The 26802-nt window shown below is 44.0% G+C and overlaps 1 protein-coding gene and 1 long non-coding RNA gene across 2 annotated transcripts in view; one reads left to right on the forward strand and one right to left on the reverse strand.

Moving 5' to 3' along the window:
• Positions 1-26802, reverse strand: part of Ppm1h (protein phosphatase, Mg2+/Mn2+ dependent, 1H) — a gene marked incomplete in the record, with an annotated part of 156539 nt that overhangs the window by 19294 nt on the left and 110443 nt on the right. Inside the window, 3 exon segments of the mRNA XM_013520940.1 lie at positions 2565-2716; positions 19906-20013; positions 23227-23290. Coding sequence (XP_013376394.1) covers positions 2565-2716; positions 19906-20013; positions 23227-23290 — 324 coding nt within the window.
• LOC106149966 lies at positions 273-12453 on the forward strand. Its single transcript, XR_001236460.1, has 3 exons — positions 273-522; positions 8007-8135; positions 10288-12453. It is a non-coding gene; the product is annotated as an uncharacterized LOC106149966 (long non-coding RNA).

The following is a 26802-nucleotide window of genomic DNA, read 5'->3' on the forward strand; positions in this document are numbered from 1 at the left end:
AATATGCTATGTTAATATAATATATACGATAACACATTATAATATAGTATATTATTATATAACATATAATATAGTATATGTTATTGTATAACATATACTATACTATATGCTATAATATATAGTATATTATAACATATACTATATTATATAGTATGTAATTATATATATATTTTTTCTTTCCCCTTACTTCTCTGCTGCTTTTATCTTCCAGAAAATTTATGTACTTTACTTTTATTGCTTTAAAAATTTTTTTGTATTGTGATAAAACATATCTAAGATAAAATTTACCATTTTGACTATTTTAAGTTTATATTTAAAGTGTATGTTTCTGTGGCATTAAGTGCATTGACATGGTGCAGCTATCACCACCACCCACTCCCATCCCTAAGCGCTCTTTCACCTTTTTCAGTGGAAACTTGTTACCAACAGAACATGAAGCCCCCGTCCTGTCATCCCGCCAGTGCCTGGTAGCCGCCATTTCTCCCATCTTTCTCTGTGAATTTCACTACTCTGGGACCTTATGTAAGTGAAATCATACAATATTTGTCTTTTTGGTGACCTTACTTCACTTATATAAGTAAGAATTTTGACACATTTTTATAACGTCATACTTGTTTTAAAGAATCAAATTTTGGCTTTATAATTTATCTTTATTGTGTATTTTATTCATCTGTTTTATTTTTTCCTTCCATTCCTTTCCTCAGGTTTATTCTGTTGTTTCACTTCTTACATTATATTCTGTTATTGAATTAATTTTTCTTCTTGATTTATAAGTTGTTCAGAAGCTTAGCTTTTATTCCATGGGGTTTCTCCTCTTCTACTGGTTTGGAAGTTATCCTTTCTATTACTTTCATAGTTTACTTAGCCATTGCATTTATTAAAGTCCAAAGTTAAATATCTTTCACTTATTCTCAAAAATAACCATAGCACACAGCTGATTCCTAGCCTTCTTTGTTAATTTGTAAACTACTTTTGTTCAGTAATTTAGTTCTATCATTTTAAACCCACATGTTAAGATATTCTTCTTACCACTTTTCCCAGTCAATGTATGTTTATATATACTCACATATTTACTAATACTTTAGCTTAATAATCTCTCTTCTCAGATCTCTTATCTGGGATCTTTTCCCTTTTTTATGTGAGTATATTCTCTAGAATTCTCTTCAGAGAAGATTGGATAGCACTAAAATTTCTCAATTTTATTTTACTTGAAAACTTTTGGTGGTACTGGGGATTGATTTAAAGTCTCACATATGCTAGGCACACACTCTGCCAGGAGCCACATCCTCAGCCCTTGAAAATTGCTTTACTTCATCCTGTTTATTGATAATTTTACTACATATGAAAAACTTCCAGGTTAGCGGCTATTTTCTCTTTAGCCAACTGAAGATATAATTCCATTGTCTTTTGACTCCTATTGCTGCTTCTGAAAAGCTAGCTGTCAGATTCTAAATGATCTTCCTATGTATGTATGTTGTCCTTTCTTTCTGCCTGTTTTTACTATCTTTCTGAGGAAGTAGGGTTTAAAGTTCTTCAGTTTCATTAAGAAAGGCCTATTTACAATTTTCTTTTTTTATTCCTCTGGCTAAGATTTTTTTGAGCTTTCTGGATCTCAGATTTAGTACTAATGAAAAAAATCCAAATTTTTTCTCTTTTTCCACTATACTATTTCCTTTTGAGTTTCTGTGTAGAGCATCTTAGGTCATCTGCTCAGTCTCTTGGTTTCACTTTACATTATCTCTTCTATTTTTCTAAGCCATGACTGCACTACTTATTCAGATCAATTTTCTAGTTCACTAACATTGTCTTTAACCGTCTCTAATGTGTTTAACTTACCAAATTTTAAATTCCAATTAAAATTCTTATTTTTATATTTTTCATCACTGGAAGCTTCATTTCCTTATTTTAAAACTATGCGTGGCCATTTTATAGTCTCTTATTGCACCTATTTTCAATACTTATTAAAAATTTTATAAAGTATGTTAATTTGCTAAATCCAATCAGGAAATATTTACATATTCAACTACCGTCTTGGTTATTTCTGCTGGCTCTTCCTCACGGTAACTTGTTTGCATTCTAGTTAAAGCTGCCTTTCTCCAGAAGTGATTTCAGTTGAATTCTGAGAGTCTTCTAGGATTAAGATATTTACACTGCCATTATATTAGAAAGAAAAACCTACTTTAGTTTCTCTCCTTTCCCCCATATTATCAAAAGAAACAAACCCCCAGTGGATGGAAGTCAAGGCTTGGAAGGATTTGTCATTGTTCCCATCAGCAGGACCAAACACGATGGGATATGAAATGAGAACGTGAGAAAGATATGCTTCTATATTAACCAACAAATTACACTATTTACCACTTGTATCTTGGTTCAATTGAAGGACTTGTAATTGTTCAAGAAAGTACCTCTAAAAAGATATGTATTCCCTTCTGCTGTGTGATTGATGAACTATCGTCCCAGCCTCTACCATAAACCGTGAGAAGATTGAATGATTGCCATTTGTCTCAGTCATGTCATGCAGCGCCGCCTAAGGAACAACCCCACCGCTGCAGAAACGCACACACCTGTGAGGATCATCCGGGTCACAGTTAGGAAGAAACTGAGTGATGGCTTCTGCTACTTCTTCATTTGATAAAACATCCCAAAGTCCATCCGTGGCCAAGATCAGCACATCATCTGCTCCGTGCTCATATTTGGAGAGATCGTAGACTCTCACCTGAAAAGAACAGGAACACCATCACTTGGGAAACTGGAAGCTCAACATTTTTTTGTCCCTAACGAACTGACCCCTCATTCTGGTGGTTTTCAGGTATAAGATGCTTGATTATGCAGGAAGCTCTATGGTCAAGGGTAGTCCTTTTCCCAAACTGCTTGTACAAACATATGGACCCAATACACAACTGTGCACGAACTGAAGAGATAGGCTTCATGATGAGAAAAGAATTAATTCAAATGTGATGCTTGCCATATAGGTGGAACGATGACTCACAAGTGGATATCGCGCTACTCAGAACAGCAACAAGGGCCTTCTTTGCTGATCTTCTTTGCATATTCATTCAGAAAACATTTATTAAGGGCCTACCTTGTGCCAGGTACTATAAATAAAAAAGTAATTTATTTTCCCGCTTCAGAGGAGTTCCTAGCCTGTAGTGGAGATAAAGCCAATTTAGAATCTTTAGTTACTGCTCGGTAAGTACAGGACGAAGGAGACCTTCTTTATTGAATGCACTTATTTGAAAGCCTTCTTGCTTTACAATTAGCTAATGGTCACGCACACGGCCCACACCCATGGGAAAAGTACTGGGCATATATACTGCCCTGACTCTTAACATCTGCTCAAAGGACAGAGGACTAAGCTTACACTCTGGAGAAAGCATGGAGGAAACAAAACAACAACAACAAAAAACCAGGAGGAGGGAACTTAAGTTTTTAGCAGCTAGAATGTCCCAAGTGCCAGAACTCTATCCTCAAGCCATTAAGTACTGTCTGATTTCTGACCCGCGCCTTTGCTTTATTTTCTACGGCTGCAGGGTTTGCTAGAACAGGGCTTTGCAAAGCAATCAGTGCAGGGTCCTGGTAACGTGCAGATTCAAATCCAGTTCTGGGTGGTGCCCAAGAGCCTGCCGTTCTCCCGGATGAGGCCCAGGCTCCAGGCAGGTCCATGGGCCACACTTTGAATGGCAAAGAAGATCCCTCCTAGGCCAGGCTTGTAGATAAGGTAATCAAGGGCCCTACGGGTTCTGATGCCAGAGAGAATGTTCCATAGCCTAGACTACAGAAAGGGCAGCAAATGTCACTGCTCCAGCTTTATGTCCTGGTCACTGTGTTGTTTCCAGCACGCAATAACTGTACTTAGGAGAGACGGTTAGCTTCTTCTTGGGGCACATATCTAGAGCCAAGTTCTGTGATAATTTGAGCTCCATTGAATAGAACATATTGAGGAACAGGAAGTGGAGAGAGATCAATATCAGGTGGTCCAGTCTTACTCTGTAGTTAAATATAAGATTCCATTGGCCTTCTAGCTCCTTCTAACAGAGATGCTGCCAGGTCTGAAGCTAACATCCACTTAATTTCAAGAGCAGGGGGACAAATTCTCTTTGGAATGTGACAGGTTGAGTCACTGCAGTAGAAGTTATCCTGCTCAGTACTGAGTGGATATCTGGCCAAAATACAAACACAGGAGAAAATTTTACTCCCCATTCCATCAACAAATGAAATCTGTCCTTAATTCTGTTCACATCCTCACTCACAGGGCACTAATGCAGTTTCATTAGCTAGCTGAAAATCCCTTTCAATACCATTCTTCCCATAATTTTTATGTAAGTCATAAAAAGCTGGTAGCAACCCCATTCCCTGAGGCACTCCTCAATTAGCATCCTTTTAGGTTTTTACTGCTACCCTTTCTTTCCTGCCCTTTAGCCAATTTCCAAGGGACTTTGCCAACTTTCCACTTACAGCTCGCGTCTTATACATGAACCTATGATGCAGACCATTTTGTGAAAATGCTTTCAGAAAAATCGAACTGTCCAGCAAGCCAAGCCACTGCTGGCTCATCCTCCCCGCTGCAAGGGCTTCACAGGACCCCGCGGGCTCCTGGGCCCTGACCTTGCCTCCTAAAGCTGCTGTGGGCCTTCCCCAGTCAGACCACACTCACCTCCCCAAAGTTCCCTGCTCAGTTCCTGAAATAGCTTCCTAAGGTTCCTGGAAGCCCCACAACAAACTAACAGGCTCTGAGGCTCCCCAGGACTCAGGCATCTGAAAAGAGTCTCTGCGGGCCCTGGGGGAGGAGGTGCGCACACAAACGCCTTTGTCCGAAGGAGGCTGGAGAATGCAGTCATCCCTTCTGGGGTCCCTCCCTGCCTCTCACCCGCCAAGAAAGCGAGGAAAAGCCCATAAAATCCCCGGGAGTCTTGCAGCTTCTTAGAGCAATATCCATACAGCTGTTCTCTGACTTATGCTGGGGTTGTGTCCCAGTAAAATAATACCGTCGTTAAATTGAAAATATCAGGAGTTGAAAATGAGTTTAGTACTCCTGGCCCACTGAACAGGATGAGCTTAGCGACACAGTACAATGTAAAGTACTGGCTGCTTCCCCTTGCGCCTGTGTGGTTGACTGGCAGAGCGGCTCTCCACTGCTGACTAGAACTGTGACCAAGCATTGGATCATGTATTTCTAGCCCAGGAGAAGATCAAAATTCAAAGTACCATTCTTACTGACTGGGCATTGATTTTGTACCATCACAAAATAGGACAAATGGCCAGGTGACGCATCCAAGTCAAGCGCCATTTGTAATCTCAGCAGCGGAAAGATGCGGCCTCTTGGACTCCTTGCCTTCCTGTGGTTGTCATGGCTTTAAGAGTCCCAGCTATGTGCCAAGCTCTGGGGAAGTGGAGATGAGAACGCACAAGGTTGCTCAGAAGTTCTACACTAGTAGGGGAGAGAGACGCAAATCCCAGGGACAGAAGATGGAGCGAAGCAGGACAAGGAGTGACAGTCACTTCAGACGCGCACTGCTCTGGGAAGGCGCCATCTAAGCACTGAGGAAGCTGCCCCGGGGCCTGCCTTTATCTTCCCTTTCTCCTTTCCTTTGGGTGTCTGTTAATCTGGGTTAGGAGCTCATGGGAGAGGGTGGTGGAAGGAGGGCTGGAAAGGCTTTTTCTACCCTCTGCTGTCAGAACAATCCCAGCCCTTCAAGCCCACCAACACAATATTTCCTATGTGTACGCAGCTCGGGTTACCTGTCCGTCTCTTCATGTAATTAGTTATTCTGAAATTTTAGTATGCTTAAGAATCAAACAGGGTGCTATTTAACCAAGTTAAGATTCAGGGATTTGACGTTTAAAACTTCTGATTGTGCAGATCTGAGCTGGAGCCCAGGTACGGCATAAACAAGGACCCCAGGTAATTCCAACACAAGCAGTGGCGAAATCTCACCTTGAAAAACATTGCCATAGGCAGCAAACTCCTGCAGGGGAATGGTCTGCCTTCTCCTATATGTTTGTGTACACAGAATAGAGCCCAGCACTCGGTAACCACTCAGTAATCACAGGAAGCTTTTACCTATGGGACATTTACCATGTCCCAGTAAACAATAAACTTCAAGAGAGCTGGTCACCCTGAACTCTGGTCCCAAATCAACCTGTGGAAACCAGCGAGCCCATTTTGCATTTCTTTAACAGGCCCAAAAGGGGTCTTTTATAGCGTAAAGCACAGACCGCACCAATCTCAGGGAAATAAACTTGCTGAGACAACAAATAAGGAGGGGAAGAAGGAAAAAATTAAACCATCAGACCCACTGAGAAGACCCCTAATTTCATGGTGACCAAACAGATGTAGCTTGGTTAACTCTGATACTTCCTAACAGTCACCAAAGTGCAATGTGCCGAGGTCTAACAGCAGTAGCCATGCGCTACCTGCTCCTCAGGGCAGCTGCCAACTAACAAAACTACCGAGTTGGGAAGCAGGAATGTGTCGGGTGGCAAACAAGAGCCTTGGCTAATGTGCCCTGAGCGAGCGAAGCGCGGACTCCCACAGGGCTCTCAGCTCCCCAGCACTCAGAGATGGCCTTAATATCATCGCTGGCACCTATTTTCCACAGGAGCTGTGACAAGTAGCTCTTTAATACGGCACCTCCTTAGTGCTGAGCTGCGGGCTGCTGTTTCAGCGTTTGTCTGATGGCGTGCTCTCATCTTTGTCCTATTACTGAGGGTATTTCGGTGGCATGTTAAGAGAGCTCACAGGACCGCAAGCTGACGCTGGTGTCTTGAAGCTACTTTTAAAAAAGAATCCATCAATTCTCCATTTACCAAATCTCCGCTGCTTTGCTGGGATGCTCTCACAGCTTTTACATCTTTATCCGCTCAGCAATTTCTCCAAACCTTTTTCTTTTTTTCCCCTTTTAAGTACCCAATGCAAGATGACGAGCCCGTGCAGCTCAGACCCAGCTTTGTGGAAGTGAAAGAACAAGAAAGACCCTGCTTCACGCGGGTCTGATTCTATGCAGTTCTGTGACTTGGGCAATGCCACTGGCCTCTTTATTCTCTGAAACTATATTTTAAAACTGAGAAACAAGAAAAGAAAAATAAGCATTATAGCATGTGCTCTACCTTTCCCACAAAGCTGTTTGAGGAGTAAATAAGACCGTGTAGAAAAGAACCGCAAATCCTAATGCAGTGTGCGTGATTCCACATGGCACTCATCTCTGGGCAGTAACAGCAGAGCAGGCTGGAGGACGGAAAGGACAAAGAGTGGGCCCAGGGAACCTGGGGTTCAATTCCCAAAGTCCTGTTTAAAATAAGAGTGATTAGGACTCAAAAAAGGATACTTGGAAGAAAAGCCAAAGGTGGCTCACAGGTAAAGGCTGTCAATAGGTGGTAGGAAATAAGAGTAGGATGTTTTGTCTCCTTTAATCCACAGGGCCAACCCCAAAATTCAACCTTACACTGAACGTTAAATGTGGTGCTTCTGCCGGGAGGGAAAAACCCTCCATATTTCCTCACAGGCCGATAAAGCAAGACAACTGCATCAGGACTGGCTTTCTGGCAGACCACCGAACCTGCATCCGGGTTCTCTGCGGTGATTTGGTCTCTGCAGCATGATGTCACATAAAAGTAACACTGGTGGCAAGAGACTTAGGTTTGAGACTCACCTCTGCCTTTTAGTAGGCAGGAAAAACAATCACGGTCATTCATAATTGCAAAGTTTAGGGACCACCTTCCAGGAATAGTGAGTGAAAGACAAGCACTGATTCCCCAGGTGGACGGGTCCAGGAGGCGGAGCTGGACACTGCACGTCTTCCCTGTGGAGCTGAGTGTAGGACAAAGTCTGGGGGTGCAAGACAGCTGGGCGGCGTTGCCTAGTGGGGTTTGGATAGAGAGCTGGCTTTCTGCTGGGCAGTGGTGAGGGATACAGTTTGGCTTCTCGAAGCTTTAGGAAATGAAAGGTTAGGAAATGAAAGGACTGGACATGTTTATGGCTCTAACATTTTCTGACTCTTTGATCACAGGAGATTAAATTTTGATGTGACTGGCCATGTGACTGCAGAGCACTTGGACGCAAGTGAATCAAGTGACATTTAAGTATTACAAATATGCTGGCCGCTCATACCACCTCAAAGTAGCTGGCTGTTTTGGCTGTGAGTATAATCTCATACTTGAAAATACACCACAGATATTCTTGAGGGCTTTTTTTCCCCCTTCTTCTTCTTTTGGAGTCCTCAGACAAAATAAATACTTGACTTTGGAGAGTGGAAACAATCTAGTAGCTCAAAAGGCTTATAAACCAACCAAAACATGAGTGGGGAAGTAAAGCCTGAAGTCGTACCCAATGCCTGACTGTTATAACACAAGGTTCCATTTTCTCCGTGGGAGACCCGGTACTTTACAAGTCCATGGAGCAGACTACAGGAAGGAGCTCACTTGCAGGCTGGGACACTCCCAAGACACACTCCTTTCTCACGGTTTCCTGTAGCTTATGTACTGCGGAATCACAGGCTCATTGAATGAATCAGTCCACGGAAAGGCTTGAATCTAGTGCCATAATAATGTGAGGAAGACGTCCATTGTCACTGACATGTCTTTTTGCGGATATAAGGGTCAGAAGAAAACCCAGCCTGTGAGAATCAGGTGCGGTGCGGGTGGGTTAAGCTGCCTCATGTTCATTCAGGAGGGAGGCAAGGCACAAAGGGAGTGACTTGATGTCACTGCTTGCCTGCAGCAGGTTTGCTTTGTGCCTCTTTTCCCAGCAGAACTGTTACCTGTGTCCCTCTTGACTGTCAGAAAAAAAAAAAAGTCGTGGTTGAGGGGACAGGTACTATGGTGACCTGCTATAGAAACGATGAGATGGTTACTACTCTTCATGTCTACGGCTGCCTTGTCTGGACACTGGGACGGAAATAATCACACTGTTTCATAGGACTCTTCATGATAGTGGGTTTCCAGGGACCTCAGATGAGCAAGTGAATAGTTATGCATGTACGTGCTGCCTTAGAAAAGGAGACATAATCACACTGGCTTAATCGTACTGTGGGGTACTTGCTGTATGGCAAGTCAGGGCCACTGATTGCAGCTGTTCTGGGAGCAAGAAGCCCAGGCTGCAGTACACCTGTATTTAGGCAGAGAGTGGGGTTTGCTGTACCCCTAATCTTCCAGCCCAGCCTGGCGCCACTGTGTAGGAAGAATGACTCAGTGAGTTCAGGACTAGACTAGGGATATCTCTCCAACACACATCAGGATTATAAAACCGAAGTTCCTAAAACACAGTAGGTAAAGGCAAAGGGCAGCGTTTCTTATGGAGGTCTTTGGGTCACCTACTTTAGAGATATCTAAAAATGTGGAAATTCTTAGGACCTACCCTACACCTAGTATTCAGATTTGCAGGAAGTAGATTCTAGAAATTTGCATTTTAAAAGTAACCTTTCAAACTATTATTATCTACAATAAATTAATGGAAAAATTTTACATGTTTAAATGAAATATTCAAAAAAATGGTTCTTTTTGAGGAATGGACCAGAGGTTGACACTGTCTAATAACAGCAGAAGTTTGACACAAACTGACAGGTTGGCTTCCATTGTGGGACCAATGGAATTTATAGTTTTATAGTTACCAAGGGATTTTATAGTTACCAAGGGAGTTTGTGTGTGTGTGTGTGAAGAATAAATCTCAAATTTGGATTTGTTCAAATAGCTGACTGGCAAATCACAAGTCACTGGCTAAAGTCACCCATGTAAACAGGACACAGATACTTACATTCACACAAGCAATTTCTGCTGCTCAACTTGAGAGTTAAGAGATGGAAACCAACAGGCTAAGTCATGGAGTCTCTGCACAGTAAAATGGGAATGTACCAGAATCAAAGAAAGTATCTTCTGCACAGTTGTAGTACGTGATGCCCCCGACACATTCAACGCGGTGGTGCTTAAGGTTGCACATACCCCATAGACACGTAACTTTAACTGAGAACCCTGACGTATGAGATACTGCAGATGTATGAGACTTAAGTGATTAACAACTGTTAAATATGACTTTTTTAGGCTATCAAAGAAATCTTAGAACTTATTTTTTCTTTACACAAGCAGACCCATTCTTTGTGATATTTGACTTTGTAGGTTCTCTTTAAGAAAAAGATACTATGTAATTATGAAAGCAAATTTGGGTGCTGAGTGTTTATTAAGAATGAGAAGAAAAATCACAGCAAACTACTTGAGCCTTGGATTCTAATTCTTTTATAAGAGAAATGTTTATAAAAATGCTTTCTGGTTGCACTTTTGTTTCTCCTCTCTGTGTAGAACATTCTACATTTTCCAAGAAGAAGAAGACAAAGAAGAACTAAGAGGTCCTAATCCAAGCAAAGGTCCCCATACTTAAGCTTGTCTCTTTGTAAGTCTGCCTTTACATAACAAACTAGATTGCCTCCTTCATTAGCTAAACAGCTAACTCGTCAACTTGTAGCAGTTTGGACTGGAAAGGCAGACGGTTATTACTTCAAGCCTCAAGGTTTCACAGCAGGGAGAGCTTTTCTATATGAAGGCTGTGAAAGGAAGTCTCCAAGATGACTCCTATCAAGTCCTTCCTTCCTCAGACATGTTCGCTGCTCCTCATGTCAAGAGTGGCTTCCAATTCCCAGTCCTCAGATGTGAACTGATTTCCTCAGTGATTTTCTCAGCCAACAGAATGTGGCAGCAATGATGTTTTGGGACTTCAGAGCAGCCTTGGAGCTTCTGCCTAGGGCTTCGAAACCCCTTGCTTTTGGAATGGCTTCTCTCAGAATACATGCTTTTAGAAGGTGAAACCAGTTGGATAGGCCGGTGGTGGTAAACCTATGGCGCGGGTGCCACAGTGGGCTGTTTATGCTATTGAAAGCTCTAAAAGGTTCGCTCTCACTGCGATAGGCTAGGTACTGCTGCCTCAGTCAAACTCTCAGCTGAAAGCCAACGTTACCTGGCAACCATCAGAGTAAACCATCTTGGAGTTCCAGCTCTGCCCAATCTTCAGATAAATCTAACCCTACTGGCATGTGATTATGATCAAGCCATCTTTGACTTCCAGTTCAGCCCAATCTTCAGAGGAATCTAACCCTACCAACATCTGATTGTGAACATGTGAAATATCCCAAGAAAAAAGCATCCAGCTAGGCTCAAACAATAGGCCGCAGAACTATGAAAGTCAATCGTAAATTGTTCTGTTAAGGCCCTAAACCTTGGAGGCTGTTTGTTTTGTAGTCAACAAAGGCACATAGGAATTTTGTAGTGGGATAAGACATTTTCATGATTATAAGAAAGAACGTTTTTCCCTTGGTCCCTATTTGTGCATAAGTAGCATTACCTTTGTTCCCTTCTTCCAGCAGGTAAATACTAGGAAAACTTCCCTCTGGGGGAGTGGTGGTGAAAGACTTATCCACAACCAAACAGTGGATAAGTTTAATTTGGGGACTAGAAGAGAAGAATGAGAAGTCTATTTTAACATTAAATCTAAACTATGATTTCCAATCTAACTTTATAGTAATTGGTTCAGAAAACTCAAAGGAAAAGATTTAAAATTATTTTTCTTCACATCCCAACAAGTGTCTGCTTCCGTTCTTTTAGGCTAGAAAGCAAAGTCTTTGTATGTACATGTGCATGCACATTGAATACTGAACCCAGAGCCTCACACATGTTAAGCATGCACACCAGCTCCAACTAACATGTTTGAGATTGTGGACAGTCCTGAGGAAGAACATCCCTGCACCCACTGAGCAATAACTTCAGCCCTGTGTTCTTTTCCTTCTTTTAATTTTACTCTGCTTCCTCCTCTAAATTAAATCTACTACCTGCTTTTGTAGTTGTTTCTTTATAGACAAGGTCTAAATAAGTTGCCCACACTGACCTTGTATTTGTGATCCTCCAGCCTCAACCTCTCAAGTAGCTGGGACTATAGGTATGTGTCACCACATCCAGCTACCATCAATTCATGTTACATTAAAAAACAAAAACTCTCCCTCAGATATAACTCCTTTCAGTTTTCACAGTCCCTATCCTAGCTCAATTCCTCACTGTCACACAGTTTCTGCCCTACAATGGCTTCCCTGTCTGCAGCTCCTCAGCCCTCCAGGACCTCTGGGTCTCCATGCTGTTAAAGGCTAAGAAATCCCTTGGATGTAGTTTAAGGACTTGCTATGATTTAGACTAAGAATGACCCATAAAACTCCCACATGTTCAGAGGGCTTTTGGAAGGTGACTGGATCGTAGAAGGCTACAGGTGAATGTGACATCAGGAGGCGGGGCCTGGTCAAAAGAGCTTGTCAGTGCACGACCTGGAAAGACCAGACCTCCCTCCCTGGCTCTTCTCTTTGCTCTCTGCTTCCTTGCTGCCACGACATGACCAGTTTCCCTCTGCCCAAGCCTTTCCACCACGGTGTTTTGCCTTGGAGCCAGCCGACTATGGATGGAAACCTAAAAACTGTGGTACCAAATAAACTTCTCCTCCTTTAAGCTGTGGTAATGGGTATTTTTTCCAGTGATGAGAAAGTAACTAAAACAGATTTTGGTACCAGAGAAGCGGGGTCACTACTGTGACTATGTGCTATGTGATTTTAAAGTCTTTGGACCTGGTTCATTGGAAGAGTTTGCAGAAGTCTGGAGATCCTGGCTAGAGAAGCCCTAGAATGCTGTAAGTAGAGCCTGATGGGAGATTCTCATTGGGGTGCAAAAGACCAGTATGCTGACAAAAATGCAGATGGTAAAGATCAGGATTAGGAGGTTTCAGCCAAGAGTAAGAACTTTATTGGCAGTTGGACCTCAGACCTTGTGTGTTATGCTCAGGCAGAATATTTATCTTCATGTTGCTCATGTCCTGAGACTTTGCAGGAGGCTGATTTTAAGGGTGAAGGATTGATTAACCTGGTGGAGAAAATTTCAATGCAGCCCAATGTTCAGCTTGTGGCAAGGGTACTACTCATTGCTTTTAATGAAATTTACACTGAGAAACAGAAGCAAAAAGCCCATTTACAGAGCTTTTAGTTTCACCAGAAAGGAAGTGCTATAAAATTGGAACAAAAAAAAGAGCTTGGTTACTAAAGAGAGTAGCATTAAAAAGAAGCCAAGTACTCTGCATGACGACAATAGGAAAGATACCTTGAGGGCATCTGAGGAATCAGCAAGACCCTACCCTTCTCAGGCTCCAGGGTACAAAACTGGAAAGCTTTCATTTGAGAAGAGAGTACCTGGGTCCCCTGCTCTAAAAGGGTGGCCTAGGGAATTGGTTTTTTATGATTTGATTCATAGTGCTCAGGTCAAGCAAGCATTCTGAAACCTTTAAAGCCATGATCCAAGGCAACCTGGCTACTGCTTGGGCTGGTGGCAGATCTTGGTGTCTTGTTGGTTTTACAGGGATGCAGAATGCAAGAGTTGTGGGGTCATGGAGGTTTCCACCACATTTCAGAAGGCCTGGGAGGCCATGAAGGGTGCTCTTAAGAGGACAGTCTTCATGAAGCTGTGAGAGTGAAGCCAAAAGTGAAGGGAAGATGCCAGGAAGCTAGACAAGTCTGAAACATGTAACATCTGCTAAGGAAACCCAGAGGCAGTGAGCAAAGCCAGCCTAAGAGAGAGGCCATGAGGATTGCAACCAGCAAGGCCATAGGGGTAATGCCACCCAAGCCCTTTGGATCTCACATCTCAGCACAACTTTCTCTGGATGATAGACATGGAGCTAAGAAATTTAAGGTTTGCTATGCTGGATTTTGGTCTTCCTTTAGTCCCATTTCTTTTGATCTCTTTGTTTCTTCCTTTTAAAATGGGGATATTTATCCTGTGCTATTGTATGTTGGGAGTATTTAAATTTCTTTTCTATTTTTGTTTTGTTTTGTTTTTTTGTCTTTTTTGAGACAGGGTCTCACTATGCAGTTTGGGCTGGCCTTGAGCTCAGTTCGTAGCCCAGGTTGGTCTCTAACTCACAATGATCCTCCTGCCTCAGCCTCCTGAGTGCTGGGATTACAGGCATGTGCTACCACACCCAGTTTTCTTTTTGATTTTTGCAGTGGATCAGAATTAAGAATTTTCCTTGAGTTTAAGAGGAGTCTTTGTACTTAAACTTTTCAGGAGTGTTAGAGCTAGACTAAATGCATTTTGCATAAAGAGACAGGGCTGAATCTTTTGGGGTGGAAAGTTATAGTGTAGACCAGGAATGACTTCCAAAACTCTCATGTGCACAGAGGCAGAGCTTTCGGAAGGTGATTGGATCATGGGGTACCATAACTGAACATGATGTTACAAAGTGGGTTCTGGCTGGAAGAGGCAGATGATTGGGGGCACGATGCGGTGAAGGGTGTGGCTTAGTCCCCAACTCCTCTCTTCACTCCCTGCCTTGTTGTGAGCTGCTCTCCTCTGTGTCAGGCTTTTCTACCACGCAGCTTCTATGTTGAGCCAGTTTACCATGGACCGAGACCTCTAAAACCGTGAGTGAACATAAACCTTTGTTCCTTTAAACTGAGGGTGTCAGGTATTATGTATCAGTAACAAGAAAGTGACTAAGACACACCTCTGTAGTCATTATCCTTGTTGTAGTTAATAGCCTTCTGAGCCAGTATTCTAAACTCAGTGACTGCTCAAGACTAACTTTGTTAAACTAACCTCGTTACTGTTTCCATCTTTCTTCATGTCCCACTTATTCGTCTCTTCTTTAGACTACCATATACAGTTCTATCTTCCTTTTCTAAACTCTGTTTGTCTCTTAGGAAGCAAGAAACAGGGTTTATGGCTAATTACTCTGTAGCTCGGTTAACCTTCCAACTGGCCCCAAATCCCAGTTCCTTGAGGTCAGACTCCCCAGTGTTTTACTCAAGTACTGCTAGACTCGGGATCCCGATGGAAAGAGCCCTGGAAATTGTGTGGTTTGCATGGAGTAGGAAGGGGAGGCGGGAGCTAATATGTATTATGTCAAGTTTTGTGCCAAGCGCTTTGTATATGTCATTTCATTTTTTTCATTGGTTTCCGTGGACAACCCTATTGTCTTTTTACTAATGAAGCAGGTGAGATTTACATAAAGTAACTCTATGGAAGCCACTCAGATAAGAAGTCTAGAGACAAAGTTCAGCAAGACTGATTTCTAGTCTGAGTTTTTAACTACTGCCTTGGAATGCCCTCTCTAAGGCGATTTTGAGGGGGCCAGGGAATTTTTTACAGTAGTCTTTCCTCTTGTTATCACCCATAGATGATTACTGCTACTCTTTCAGAAAACTTTAAGAAGTTCAGCCACGTATGTACAGTTCTGAATCCATGTTCATACTCTGCACATACAGTCACGTTCTATTTCACTTGCTACACTGCAGACATTTTCCCATGTTGTTACTGTCTGATAGTGTTCCTTGTGAATTGGCCAGACTATGGAAAGCACAAAATACAACAACACATGCTCTTTCCCAAAATGGGATTTCGACTTGGAGTCACAAAGAGTCACCAAGAACTAGGAGACCATAAGTGTTAAGATGCAAATATAAGGGCAGGGGATGTAGCTCAGTGGCCTAAGCACCTGCCTGGCAAGCACAAGGTCCTGAGTTCAATTCCTGGTATCCAAAAAAACCAAACCAACCAACCAAACAAACAAAAAAGATGCAAATATAAGATCTTAAATATTATTCATATTTTCATGGGAGACAACAAAGTACCCAAAAAAGTAGTCATTCTCTCTTCATACGAACATGAGCACTGGGAACCCCTGATGCCTTTTGGAAGCCAGGAAGAGCACTTACTGACCGTCTCTGACTGCACCAGACCTCAGGCCAGGCAGCGGCCCTGACATTCTCATTTGTTCTTCTGAATTATTTGTCAACTTGGGCCTTTTACCCCACCTTAAAGAAGGGGAAAGGCCGCCGAACTTGCTTATTCTTTTAGAGAATAACAGCCCAAACTGTTTCAGATAAAAGAAAAAAATATGTACTTAAAAAAAATCCTCAGTATGAGCTAAATACATGACTCAGAATTATAGCAAAACAGCTGACAGAAACCCTGAAAACTAAGAAGAGGACAAATGAAGCAGAGAAAAACTTGGGCTCCTTGTGGCTCTGTCTGGCCAGGGCAAGAAGAGGGTACCGTTGAGTAGGGGAGCTGTCTCCGCAACCTGGATCCCAAACAAAAAACGGCCTTGTTCTTCTGAGAGCCCAAACTGGGGCTGAAGGCTGAAAACAAGGGTGAAATTAAGAAGCATCCCAGCTCCATGGAGGGCCCTGTCCCAGGCCCAAAAAGGGTGTGGAATGGAGAACATCTGGAAGTTAGGGCCGCAGGCGGGCCGAGCCAAGCTGCCTGAGTAACATGACACGCGTTGCTGGCCTGGAGGTGGGCGAGCTGCTAGCAAAGCCGGGAATGTGGAGGGCCTGGCTCCCCTGCCTTTGAGCTTAACAAAGCCTTTCCTCTTCCGCTTGAGCTCGTCTGGGGTGGCACTAAAAGGCTGAATGGTGAGCTTCATGAACAACAAGTCTGCGACCTGGCTGGGGACACTTCCTCCTGCGAGGCGAAAGGCCGCAGCCTGCGCTATAACCCGGACAATGCAAGGCACTGTGGACCAGAGAGTGAAATGCCTCCCGCACACCCCTCGTGGGCTGCAGCTCACAGACCTGAGCTCCCTCCGAGGGGCCTCTCGTGGAATCCAGGGCTTGGCCAGAAATCCTTGCCTTCTACCCGGGAAGGTTTGACAGAGGCTCAGCAAACCTGGCGGCTGTTCTTCAGGTTTGGCAAACTCGAGATTTTTCCAGCGCCTTGTGTCCAGTGAAACCGAGAAAACGTTTGGCTAGAAAAACCCTTCTCTAATTTTTAAACCCCTGTGCGTTTTTCTTTTCTTTTCTTTCTTTCTTTCTTTTTTTTTTTTTTTTACATAAATTTGATCCACATGTTTTTGATTTATTTATATTTAACTCCTCAAATCAAATTAGGAGCTACAATGATGAATGGGGACAATACTAATTTCCAAGAAGATTTCTGAGCCTTTTTTCTTAGAACTAAAATCGCATTTCCTCACCCACCCCTCTCAACCGTTAAAACTACCAGACTGTGCTGGGCTTGAAATTTAGAACCCAAATGTAAAATAAAGATCCATGCTTGGCAAAGACAAAGCATAGCAGGGGGATGTTCCTGGGAAGTCTCAGGAAGAACGTGAGGGTGGGGCTGGAGGCGGGCAGGAGTCCGTCTTCATCAGATGGGTTAAATCAACGACCTGGCTTTCCGGCTCCCAAACGAAACCCCCTTAGAGCTCGGGTCTGAACTTACTATTTGTACCACAGGTTGGGGACTCGGGGACGGGGGACCCTGAACCTATCTTCTTTCTTCTGTTCTTCTCCACGCGAGCCGATTCAAGCTGTTCCTCTCTCCCCCTCTCACAGCACCCTGCCCTCCTTTCCTGGCTCTGGCTAGGGCCTGTCCATCTGGAAGCATTTAAAATGTACAACAATTTTAATCTCGCGCAAGAGAGTTTCAGGGTATACACTCCATATCCATTAAGCTAAATGATAGGTACACGATCTTATTTTGCGCAGCTCTGTCTGGCTTAGCTTTGCACATACACAAAAGGTCATTACTGGCTTTCCCAATTACCGTCCCTACTACACCATCATTTCCCCGAACTTCAGCCTAAGGCCAGTAGTATTTCTCTGAGAAAATCTGGCTGAGAAGGTCCATGACAAAACTGCTCCCTTAGGTTCATGACAAAGCCCCTAGAATCAGTACCAAGTAGGTCCCTAGGACTCCGACTGCAGAAATTTCTCTGAACTTAGTTCTCTCCCTAACAGCCCTTGATCTAATTAGACAGACCTAGATAAAACACCAGCTTTCTACTTAGATAAGACACCAACTTTACACATCTTAGGGGAGTTATTTCATTTCTCTAAGTCTCAATTCCCAATCTGCAAAATGGATAGGTATAACAGCTATACTTACTCCATAAAGTAACTGTGAAGACAAAATGAGATACTGTGTGTAAGACCCCAGAATGTCAGATAGAAAACGGAGATTTTGAAAAGGTTCAAAGTTTCAATTAAAGGGCTAGGGATTTAGCTCAGCGGCACGGCGCCTGCCTGGCAAGTACAAGGTTGTGAGTTCAATTCCCAGTACTGGAAAAAAAAAAGAAAAGAAAAGAAAAGAAAAGAAAAGAAAAGGGCAAAGTTTCAATTAAATAGGAGATCTTGATTTTAGAGACCTACTGCACCATACGGTGACTAGAGTCAGTAATAATGTATTTTAGATTTCAAAACTGCTAAAAGATTAGATTTTTCAAGATGCCTTTTCCTGGTATTAGTAATAGCAGGCAGACTGGAAGATCTAAAATCTAACTGCATAAAGATCATTCTCTTTCCAGCCACAATGAATGTCTTCTCACTCTATATAAAAAGGCATATGCATGTGTACATGGGGAAGAAGAGAAAGACATTTCAGTCTGCTTTACGGAGCAAAATGGTTAATTAGCATTTCCTAAGATCCTCGGGGATGCTTCTGGAAAGTGGAAAGCGCCATTTAACATGTCTAATAAATGCCTCTCCCCAAGGAAGAAAACACAGAAGTTTATGGGGCCAGTTGTGCCCCGTGCTCAGTGGAATTCAAAGATTTATTACTTTTCTCTGGAGAGAAGTAGTTTCAGCCGTAATTCATGGATTCGGATGTTGGCATGAATCAAGGGACCAGGATCCCACCAGCTCCTGGGGAACCTTGAACACATTATGTAGTAATGGTCCTGCTCATGCGGAATTGCTGGGAGAGCTCAAAGAAAGAACGTCTGCAGGTTCTCAGTGAATGGTTATTATTTCCACCAAGTTGACTTCATTTGAAATCCTGGGCATTAATCAGAGAATGTGTGTCTCTTCTATGTCCCATTAGTAGAAATTTATCTCTTGATGGCCTCTTAGCTTCTATATCTAGATAATATTTTGGACACTAGCCACGGCTCTGAGGGACTCTAAGGAACTATACCAGCTCACAGGTATGCCGTCAGAGGGATCAGAATTGACATATAACCTGAGAGGGACGGAATCATTAGGACAGAAGTCACTTGTGGGCCAGTATCAATGTGACTTGGGCCAACTAAACAGCCATTACATTTCTCCAAAACGTGGAAACAAAATCTTTGCTAATCGATCCTTTCTGAAAGTGAACACAGAACCTGTGATTGTTTCCAGTATTATAGGAAGTGTGATTATTTTTTTAAAAAAAGTCAAACATCAGGCCAGGATGTTTTTCAACTTAACTGCTCCCAACAACAGCTGAATAATACAGGCTCTCCAGGTTACTAAAACATACCACGAGGATAAGACACGCATGAATAACTGTGAGGTATGGCAGACTGTGGAAACGCCATGAAAGGGAGCCGCTCTGCAAGAGTTAGTTGGCCCAAGAGTACTCTGATTGGGGAAGGCGGGAAATCAGGGAAGACCCCATAGGAGAAGTCTCTGAATTAAACCATAATGAAAGAGACTTGGGTTTTTAAAGACGGTAGGAAGGGCAGACTTGGCAGAAGGAATAGTTTTTATAAGCATCAGGTTCATCTGGCTGGTGCGAGGAACGAAGATCAGACTAGAAAGTCAGAGCAAATTACAGCGAGCCTTGCATCGCAGTGGGAGGAGTCTGCCTTATTCTCCAAGCCATGTGGTGCCACTGAAGGTTCTGAGCAGTGAGGGATCAGGTGGTTCTTTGAGAAAAGTCATCTGATAGCCACATGCAGGTCGGACTGACGGAAGCAGGGAATGCCATCTGGAGGCTGCGCCGCTCTCTGGGGAGCAGGTGATGAGGACATAAACTATGACAGTCGAAGTGAGAGTGGAGGGACAAGACAGACAATGCAGCAGTAGATGTGACCCAAGGTGGCTGCTACATGGGTATCTGTGTGAGTCAGGGAAGGACTAATGTAGAAGATATTTTATTGTACAAAATATAACCCAAAACCTCGTGTGGTACCTCTGGAGCTGAAGACAGGAATGGTTTTATGTAGATGTTGGAGTCATGCACCTTCAGGTCATGGTCCCCAAGTCCCCGGGTCACTCCAATAGTTGCCATCACCCGGGCCTAGGAGTGTAAGCAGAGGGTCATCAGAAACACACACACCGTGAAAACGTCCCGCCACACTCCTGCTGCCCTAGGCTGAGAGTGATGAAAGAACTTCCCAACTCTTCCCGCCCCTCTTCCCAAGTCTTCTGCTGTTAACTTAGGTGGGTAGTTGTTCCCAAGAAAGGGCTTGTGAAAAATCTCTTCTGTACTTGGATGTTCTAGCTATCCTAAACTTGCCGGGTTGCTGCTATCTCTTTTCAGTTGTCCTTTGTAGCGGCTGGGAGGCACGGTGCTCAGTGAACTAACTCTGAGGTATGTGTGGTGCCTACAGTCGCTGAAATCCGTTCATATCCAATCCGACAGCATCCACACATCCACTCACCCTTCCACAGCACCACTCTTCCTAAATATTTGCTGAGCCTCAGTTGTGTCTGTGATAAGCACTAGCAAAAGATGTAAAAAGTCAGAGGCAATGCCTGTCCTCTCAGAGCCCAGTGATTAAGCTTTATGGATGGAAAAAATATGTCATTATCAACTCTGTGATCTGTCCTTCTTGCATTCCCACTGTGTGGGACAAAAGTGTCACTGGTGCTGTAGCTACTGAGACACCTCCAACCCTCATGCTTTTCCTAAGCTTTTAATGAATGGTTTAAGGAAGTAAAACATTGTGCTAAAACACACAGAGTCAGCCCAAGTATCTCTTTGGATGCCACAGTTTTGATTTACTCAGACATTTATTGAGCATTTGCTAGCTGCAGATACCATGTGGTGGGGGACACACGTCTCTGGCCCCATCCTCACAATAAAGGAAGTTGGTAAGGGAATAAGAGGTACTGCAAGACTGAGTGATCACGTATAGGACATGGCTAGATGCTGAATGACACAAGATCAATGCATATGTGCGCTCTGGAGGAGGCGGTACAGAGCGGAGCACCAAGGACAGACAGCACCTGGGTGAGCAGACACAGAGAGGTGCAATGGAGCCCAATGGCACAACCCAGGGGTCATCAATAACACGGCCTGGGTAATGTCATCATTCAAAACCTTCAGCTTCAATCCTCCCTCTACTACTTAAGAGAAGTAACCATTTCATAGAGGTGAAGATAAAATAAATGCTAAGAAGCATTTACAGTCCTACACATTATTTCCATTTTTATCTCCCTTTCCCAAAAGACTTGGAAAGTTTGGAACTGGTCTCTAACCAGAAGGTAGGCAGGGTTTACATTAGGGAACAAATAAAGCCATGATGTGTTTTCCTAAGGGACAGTGCCAAAGGGGAGATAAAATGCGGACATGAGACGTGAAGTGTGGGGACCTGTGGTCGGGCAGGTTGCCCTGCTGGGAGGCTGGGCAGGCTCCCTAGGATTCTGGGTCTCTTGTGGCCCCTTTGCTCTCTCCCTGCAAGAGCAGCCTCTCTGGTTGACAAGGGCACTTGCCTGTGCTTCAGTCCACAGAAATCTCATGTTCCTGCTAGTGGCTGACCTTGTTTACAAAGTATACAGGTGTTACCCACACAAATCCTTAAAAGTAGTTCTGAAAATAAAAAGTAACAGCAGAGAAGGCAGAGAGGAAGGGAAACAAGAAACCAAGATGTAGGGACCTAGACAGCATTCTCAGAAATCATGGAGTCCTCAGACTCAGATGGTGCGCCTTTGGCCAGGGAAGGCCTACCAATAAAAGCAAACGGAGACACAGTGGCTTTTCAACAGGCCAACAGGTAGGATGAGAATACTTGGGATCCGCTCATTACACCACTGCCAGGCCTTAATCAGCTGAAATGTTTGAGCAACGTGATGTTTACGTAAGTGAACTGAAACTTTTACTTAACTGACAAACCCTTAATCTTTTATATCTCACTGCTGATAACTTTCTAAGACCACATCAGTCCGTTTTTCTGTGCATTCAGGAGAGCACAGTAACTGAACAGCTTACTTATTACTTAGGAATTCATCGAAGGTGTGCCGTGTGTCAGAGACCAGGCTGGGCAGGTCTAGGGAAAAAAAGGATGTGGTCTTGAGCTTACTGGAACTCATGGGGTCAAGCAGAAAACAGGAGAATCTCAGCCCCGAGAACTGCAGCTGCTGGTGTTGGTCATTGTACCTCATGACTCATTTTATTTTTTATTTATTTATTTTTTTTCTCATGACTCATTTTAATGGTACCCACTGGACTGCAGAGCTCACGTCTTCCCATGATTCTCAACCAGAGCTGTAGTGGGATGGGGCATTAGTTTATAAATGACATGGGTCAGACACTTGTGTTTTGCTTCAGTTTAGGTGCCTGCTTGCCTTAAAATCAGTGCTGGGTTACACTGAGACCAAAATGAATCCTTCATGCCTATGTTTTCTTACACAAACACTTTGACACACACACACACACACACACACACACACACGCACACACACACACACACACAAACCATGCACATTCTGCTCAGGAAGGCATGCTCTGGTTTTCTTGTGAGTCATTTCTCCTGGATAAAAACTACTGAATGATGAAAAAAAAATTTTTTAGTTGAACATTCTTCTTAACATGACCCCATTTTTTTCTCTTCTAATTGGAACTCAGCACCCAGTTGAAACGTCCTAATGTTCGGAGGAATAATGACTTGACTCAGAAGTCTGGGAGCTGTTCATGTCTTGGCTACTTCAGCCTGGGCTCTGGTGATGCGATCCTACAGTTTAATGACAGTGACGCTTAGGAGTTCCTTCCCTGGGGCAAGTAGAAAAGCAGACCTGCAAAGTCTGCTAAACTTCCGTGGCGGAGCCTGAGAACAGCGGAAAAGGAGAGCAAGCTACAGCTTACACCTGGCGCTGCCCTTGTTGGCTGTGCTTCTGTCTGATCAGTCCCTGTTGCCTCCTCTACCAAATGCAGCTAGCATCGCCAGCTTGACCTGCCTCCTAGCTTGCTGTCAGGTATAACATGAGATGATATATGTGAAAGCGGTTACGTTTAAACACTGTAAAAGATATGCAAATGGACTGGATGGAGGATGCTATTTTCACAAAATTGACTTTCACTCCATGTGTTCACGGCCCGTCTCCCCCGCCCCCACAACTCTTTGGACCCTTAAGACAGGCAACCTGAAGGGTGATGGATGTGATAGTCTTTCAAGCTGTCAAGGCAATAAAACCCTGAATGGTGAGTGGAACACACAGACCGCCAAGGGCTATGCAGAGCAATGAGGGACGCGACCTCCTCCTCTCCGTGCAGGGAAGCACGCATGCCTACCTTCTTGCCTTCGCCGTATATAAGGGGAAACTTCAAGTCATCATCCTCAATGGTTTTGTAAGCCCTGTAGGGGGATAAACAACATTTTTAAAAGGCTTGCACTCAATCAGTGACCCTCTGCTCTGACACAGGCTGCCAGGCACTTCACCTTCCCGCTCACTCACACTACCTAGCCTCGCATTACAGAGACTTATTCTCCCTATAGAATTGTGTGTGTGTGTGTGTGTGTGTGTGTGTGTGTGTGTGTGTTTTAGCAAAGCAGAAAATACCAAGTCTTTGTATGCTTGAAGAGAGAGGAAATAAATTGGCTTGGTCACAATTAGTGATAAGGGGAGCTGGACTTCTGTGCTTAGGGTCTGTGTAGTAACGAGGTGACCGAACTTCGGTGACTTGGTCCCCGTGCCAACTTCAGCGGTCAGAAACAGCGGAGCTGACAGGCGGATGGAGTGTGAACCGGCTACAAGGGGCAGTTCTCACCTTAGGGCTGTTCATGCCAAGTCACCTTGTATTGAGACGCCTGAGGGAGGGACAGTCAGGGCCTGCTTGACCTCAGGAGGATAGTCAGGGTTGGCACAGCACTTTTTGTTTCACAATAGCTTTTAGATGGCCATCCCTGTGTGCTGACACAGGAGGAAAACCCAGTTTATGCTTCAAAGGCTTATCCAGACAGGGTTATTCAGATGCCACCCCCAGCAAATGAAGCCTACGCCTTGTCATTTACGGGCAAGTTCAAACAAACAGGAAACCAAACATACATTGGACTCAATTATTAGCTCCAGCACCCTAGGCAAGCAGTTTTGCCTTTTTCATTTTCAGTTTCCTCATCCATAAAATAAGGATTATACACGGATATAGAGGACTTAATACACAGCCTGTACTTATTAAGATCCCCATTAGTAGTAGCTATTACTAGTAGTTATTAGATAATGAAGACCTGGCGTAAGAGTTCCCCATTCTGCAAAATGGGGGCATCACTGCGTGTTCACTGCCTCACATGGATGTTCTCTCTGGACCTCGGGATCCTCTCTAATCAAACAAAGAAGACAAAGTGAAAGATGGGCTAGGTTAGGTGTCAGAAGTTGATGCCTTTCTGCAATCAAGTCTCCTGAGTGCATGGAAAAGCTACTTTATTACACGGCAGCTCAGTCCCACATATGCTTAAGCAACTTGAGAGTGAATCAGAAATGAAATCCGTGGGCGCTTTTGATTTAGGAGAGAATGGAACCCCATTTAAAAAGTGTGCAGCCCCAAATGTAAAGCAAGTATATCTGTATTGTCCAGGAAGGTACGCGACTAAGTCACTCCTTCCCAGAGGGTAGAGAATCAGTAAGGTTTTCGCACCCAGGCCATTCTGCATGTGTTTTCCGGTCCTCAGGATCCTCACTAATCAAAAAAGACCGAAAGTGAGGCTCACGCCTGGGGCTGCCAGTAAGTTCTTCACACAGGCCCACGCTACGAGCTCAACACAGGCTAGCTGTGGCCGCTGCTTTAGTGAAGGTTATCTAGGAATTGAATTTTCTAAAAAAAACTGTATTATTTCCTTCCTTCAAATCTGCCAAGTTAACACAAAGTGGATAAAGCCCCTCGGATGTTCCATGTACTTATACGAACTATTTAAAACACTGACCCCCAAGTCACTTGGGGGAATGAAGCTATTATTAGAATCTCCCCAGCTTGGGGACTGACCAAGTTTAGAAAACAGTGCTTCTCAACCTTGGCTGTTGCTGCCTCTCCTGGAAGAGCTTTAAACCCTTCTTAGGACCGGACCGCATCTCAGAGCAACTAAAGCAGAATCTCTAGGGCATGAGACTCAGAGAGCTTTTTAAAGCTATGCAAGGGATTCCCTGTGTAACCAAGGTCGAGATGCCCTGCTGCCGACCCAGCAAGCTCTCATTCGAGATGTGTAAGCGGACAGTCTGCAGGCCCAGGAAGAGGAGAGTGTGTGAGGACCGCACCCAGGGGAGGATTGGCTTTGCCACTAAGCCACAGGGCTCTGGGACAAGACAGGACGCAGAAGGAGGCGGCTTGAGAACAAAGGACAGGCTGTTACTTAGCGCTCACTAGAGATGCTGAAGAGCATTCTGTTTTTTTTTTTTTGTGGTACCGGGGATCGAACTCATGACCTCACGCTTGCTAGGCAGGCGCTGTGCCACTGAGCTACATCCCCGCCCCCTGAAGAGCATTCTTAACAGTGAAAGGCGGCGAGAAAACTCTCCTCTAACTCAGCCACAGCCTCGGTAACTGAATTCTCCTGGGGCAGAGCATAAAGTCCCTGTCTAGGCTTTAAAGACCACGGCTCTGAAAGACAGACACTTGTCTTGGAGTTGTCACCCAGGGGACCAAGACAATGGCAGATTTTAATATATTTTAGTTTCCGTTTCTTTATCTTCAGGAAGAACCAACAATTCAAAGCACTAATGACAATCGTGGAAAAGAAAGGTTTTTTTGTCCCTGTCAGTGTTGCTTTTCAATCAAATGTGAACCCTTCTTTCTCCCCTGGCAACAAATAACCAGGACACTAGCTACAAACAAGGGGAGAAGTCTCGTTGTATAAAAGTGAATGGACTTCCATTCAGCTAGAAAATCTTAAGTGAGAAAGCATAAATATTTGGGCTGGGGGTACAGCTCAGTGACAGAGTGTGCGCTTGGCATGGGTGAAGTCTGAGTTCAATCCCCAGAACCAACCAACTGACCAACCAACCAACCAACCAACCACAAAACATCTCAAGAGCTAAAACTGGAAATCTGATCAGACTCTGTATAAATTAATGAGCTAAAATAATTATAGCAGCTATGATGTATTAAGCATCATCTGCATACTGGCCACTGAGCTTGGGGCTTATTTCTCCTTTCTAAAATTTCTTCAAAGACCCACAATGTCCTAACTTACAGATGAGGGAACTGAGGCACACAGAGATTCATTTATGTTCTCACACCCTCATACCGAGTTAGTGGTCCTAAAATCAGACTCCGGCTTTCCTAGAGAACACACCAAAGAAATGTGCCACCAGCGTTCAGCTTTGGAACATCTCTTGTAGCTCGAGAGTTTGAATTAAGATCACTACCGTCCATCATTCAATATGTGGCCCGCACACATCTGATAGCAAGAAAGAGGACTTTTGGCAAGTAAGGGGAATCTTCTGCGCAAATGGCAAAGAGCAAAAAGTGGCCACGTGGAGACAGACCTGGTGCCTGCTGTGTTGTGGCATCCACATGGAAGAAGGGACAGAAGTCAGCAGAAGGGATGGAGCATGTTCTTCGACCTGCGACTGCTTCCCAGGCTACTTCGCCCTGCAGGGTACAGCCTACGGGGTCCCACAGAGAACTGACCTCCCTCAACTCCGCTGTGTAGCTGAAGAAGCCACCCCAGTTTCTGCCCACTTGGAAGGTCGTCTACCATTCTGTGTTACGGTCCACATCTAGGCTCTCAGCCTGACTTTATGCTTGTGGCTCGTCCTTGGCAGTCACCCTTCTCACGGGGGCGGGGTGTGAGCGGATAAGAAGAGCGTTCTGAAGCTTGAGAGCTTCAGGACATGTGTGTACTTTGGATCTGAGACTAACAGAGACTGTCTGGCA

Source organism: Chinchilla lanigera, unplaced genomic scaffold, assembly GCF_000276665.1.
Source record: "Chinchilla lanigera isolate Chin_1 unplaced genomic scaffold, ChiLan1.0 scaffold00057, whole genome shotgun sequence".
In the NCBI taxonomy this organism is placed as follows: Eukaryota; Metazoa; Chordata; class Mammalia; order Rodentia; family Chinchillidae; genus Chinchilla; species Chinchilla lanigera.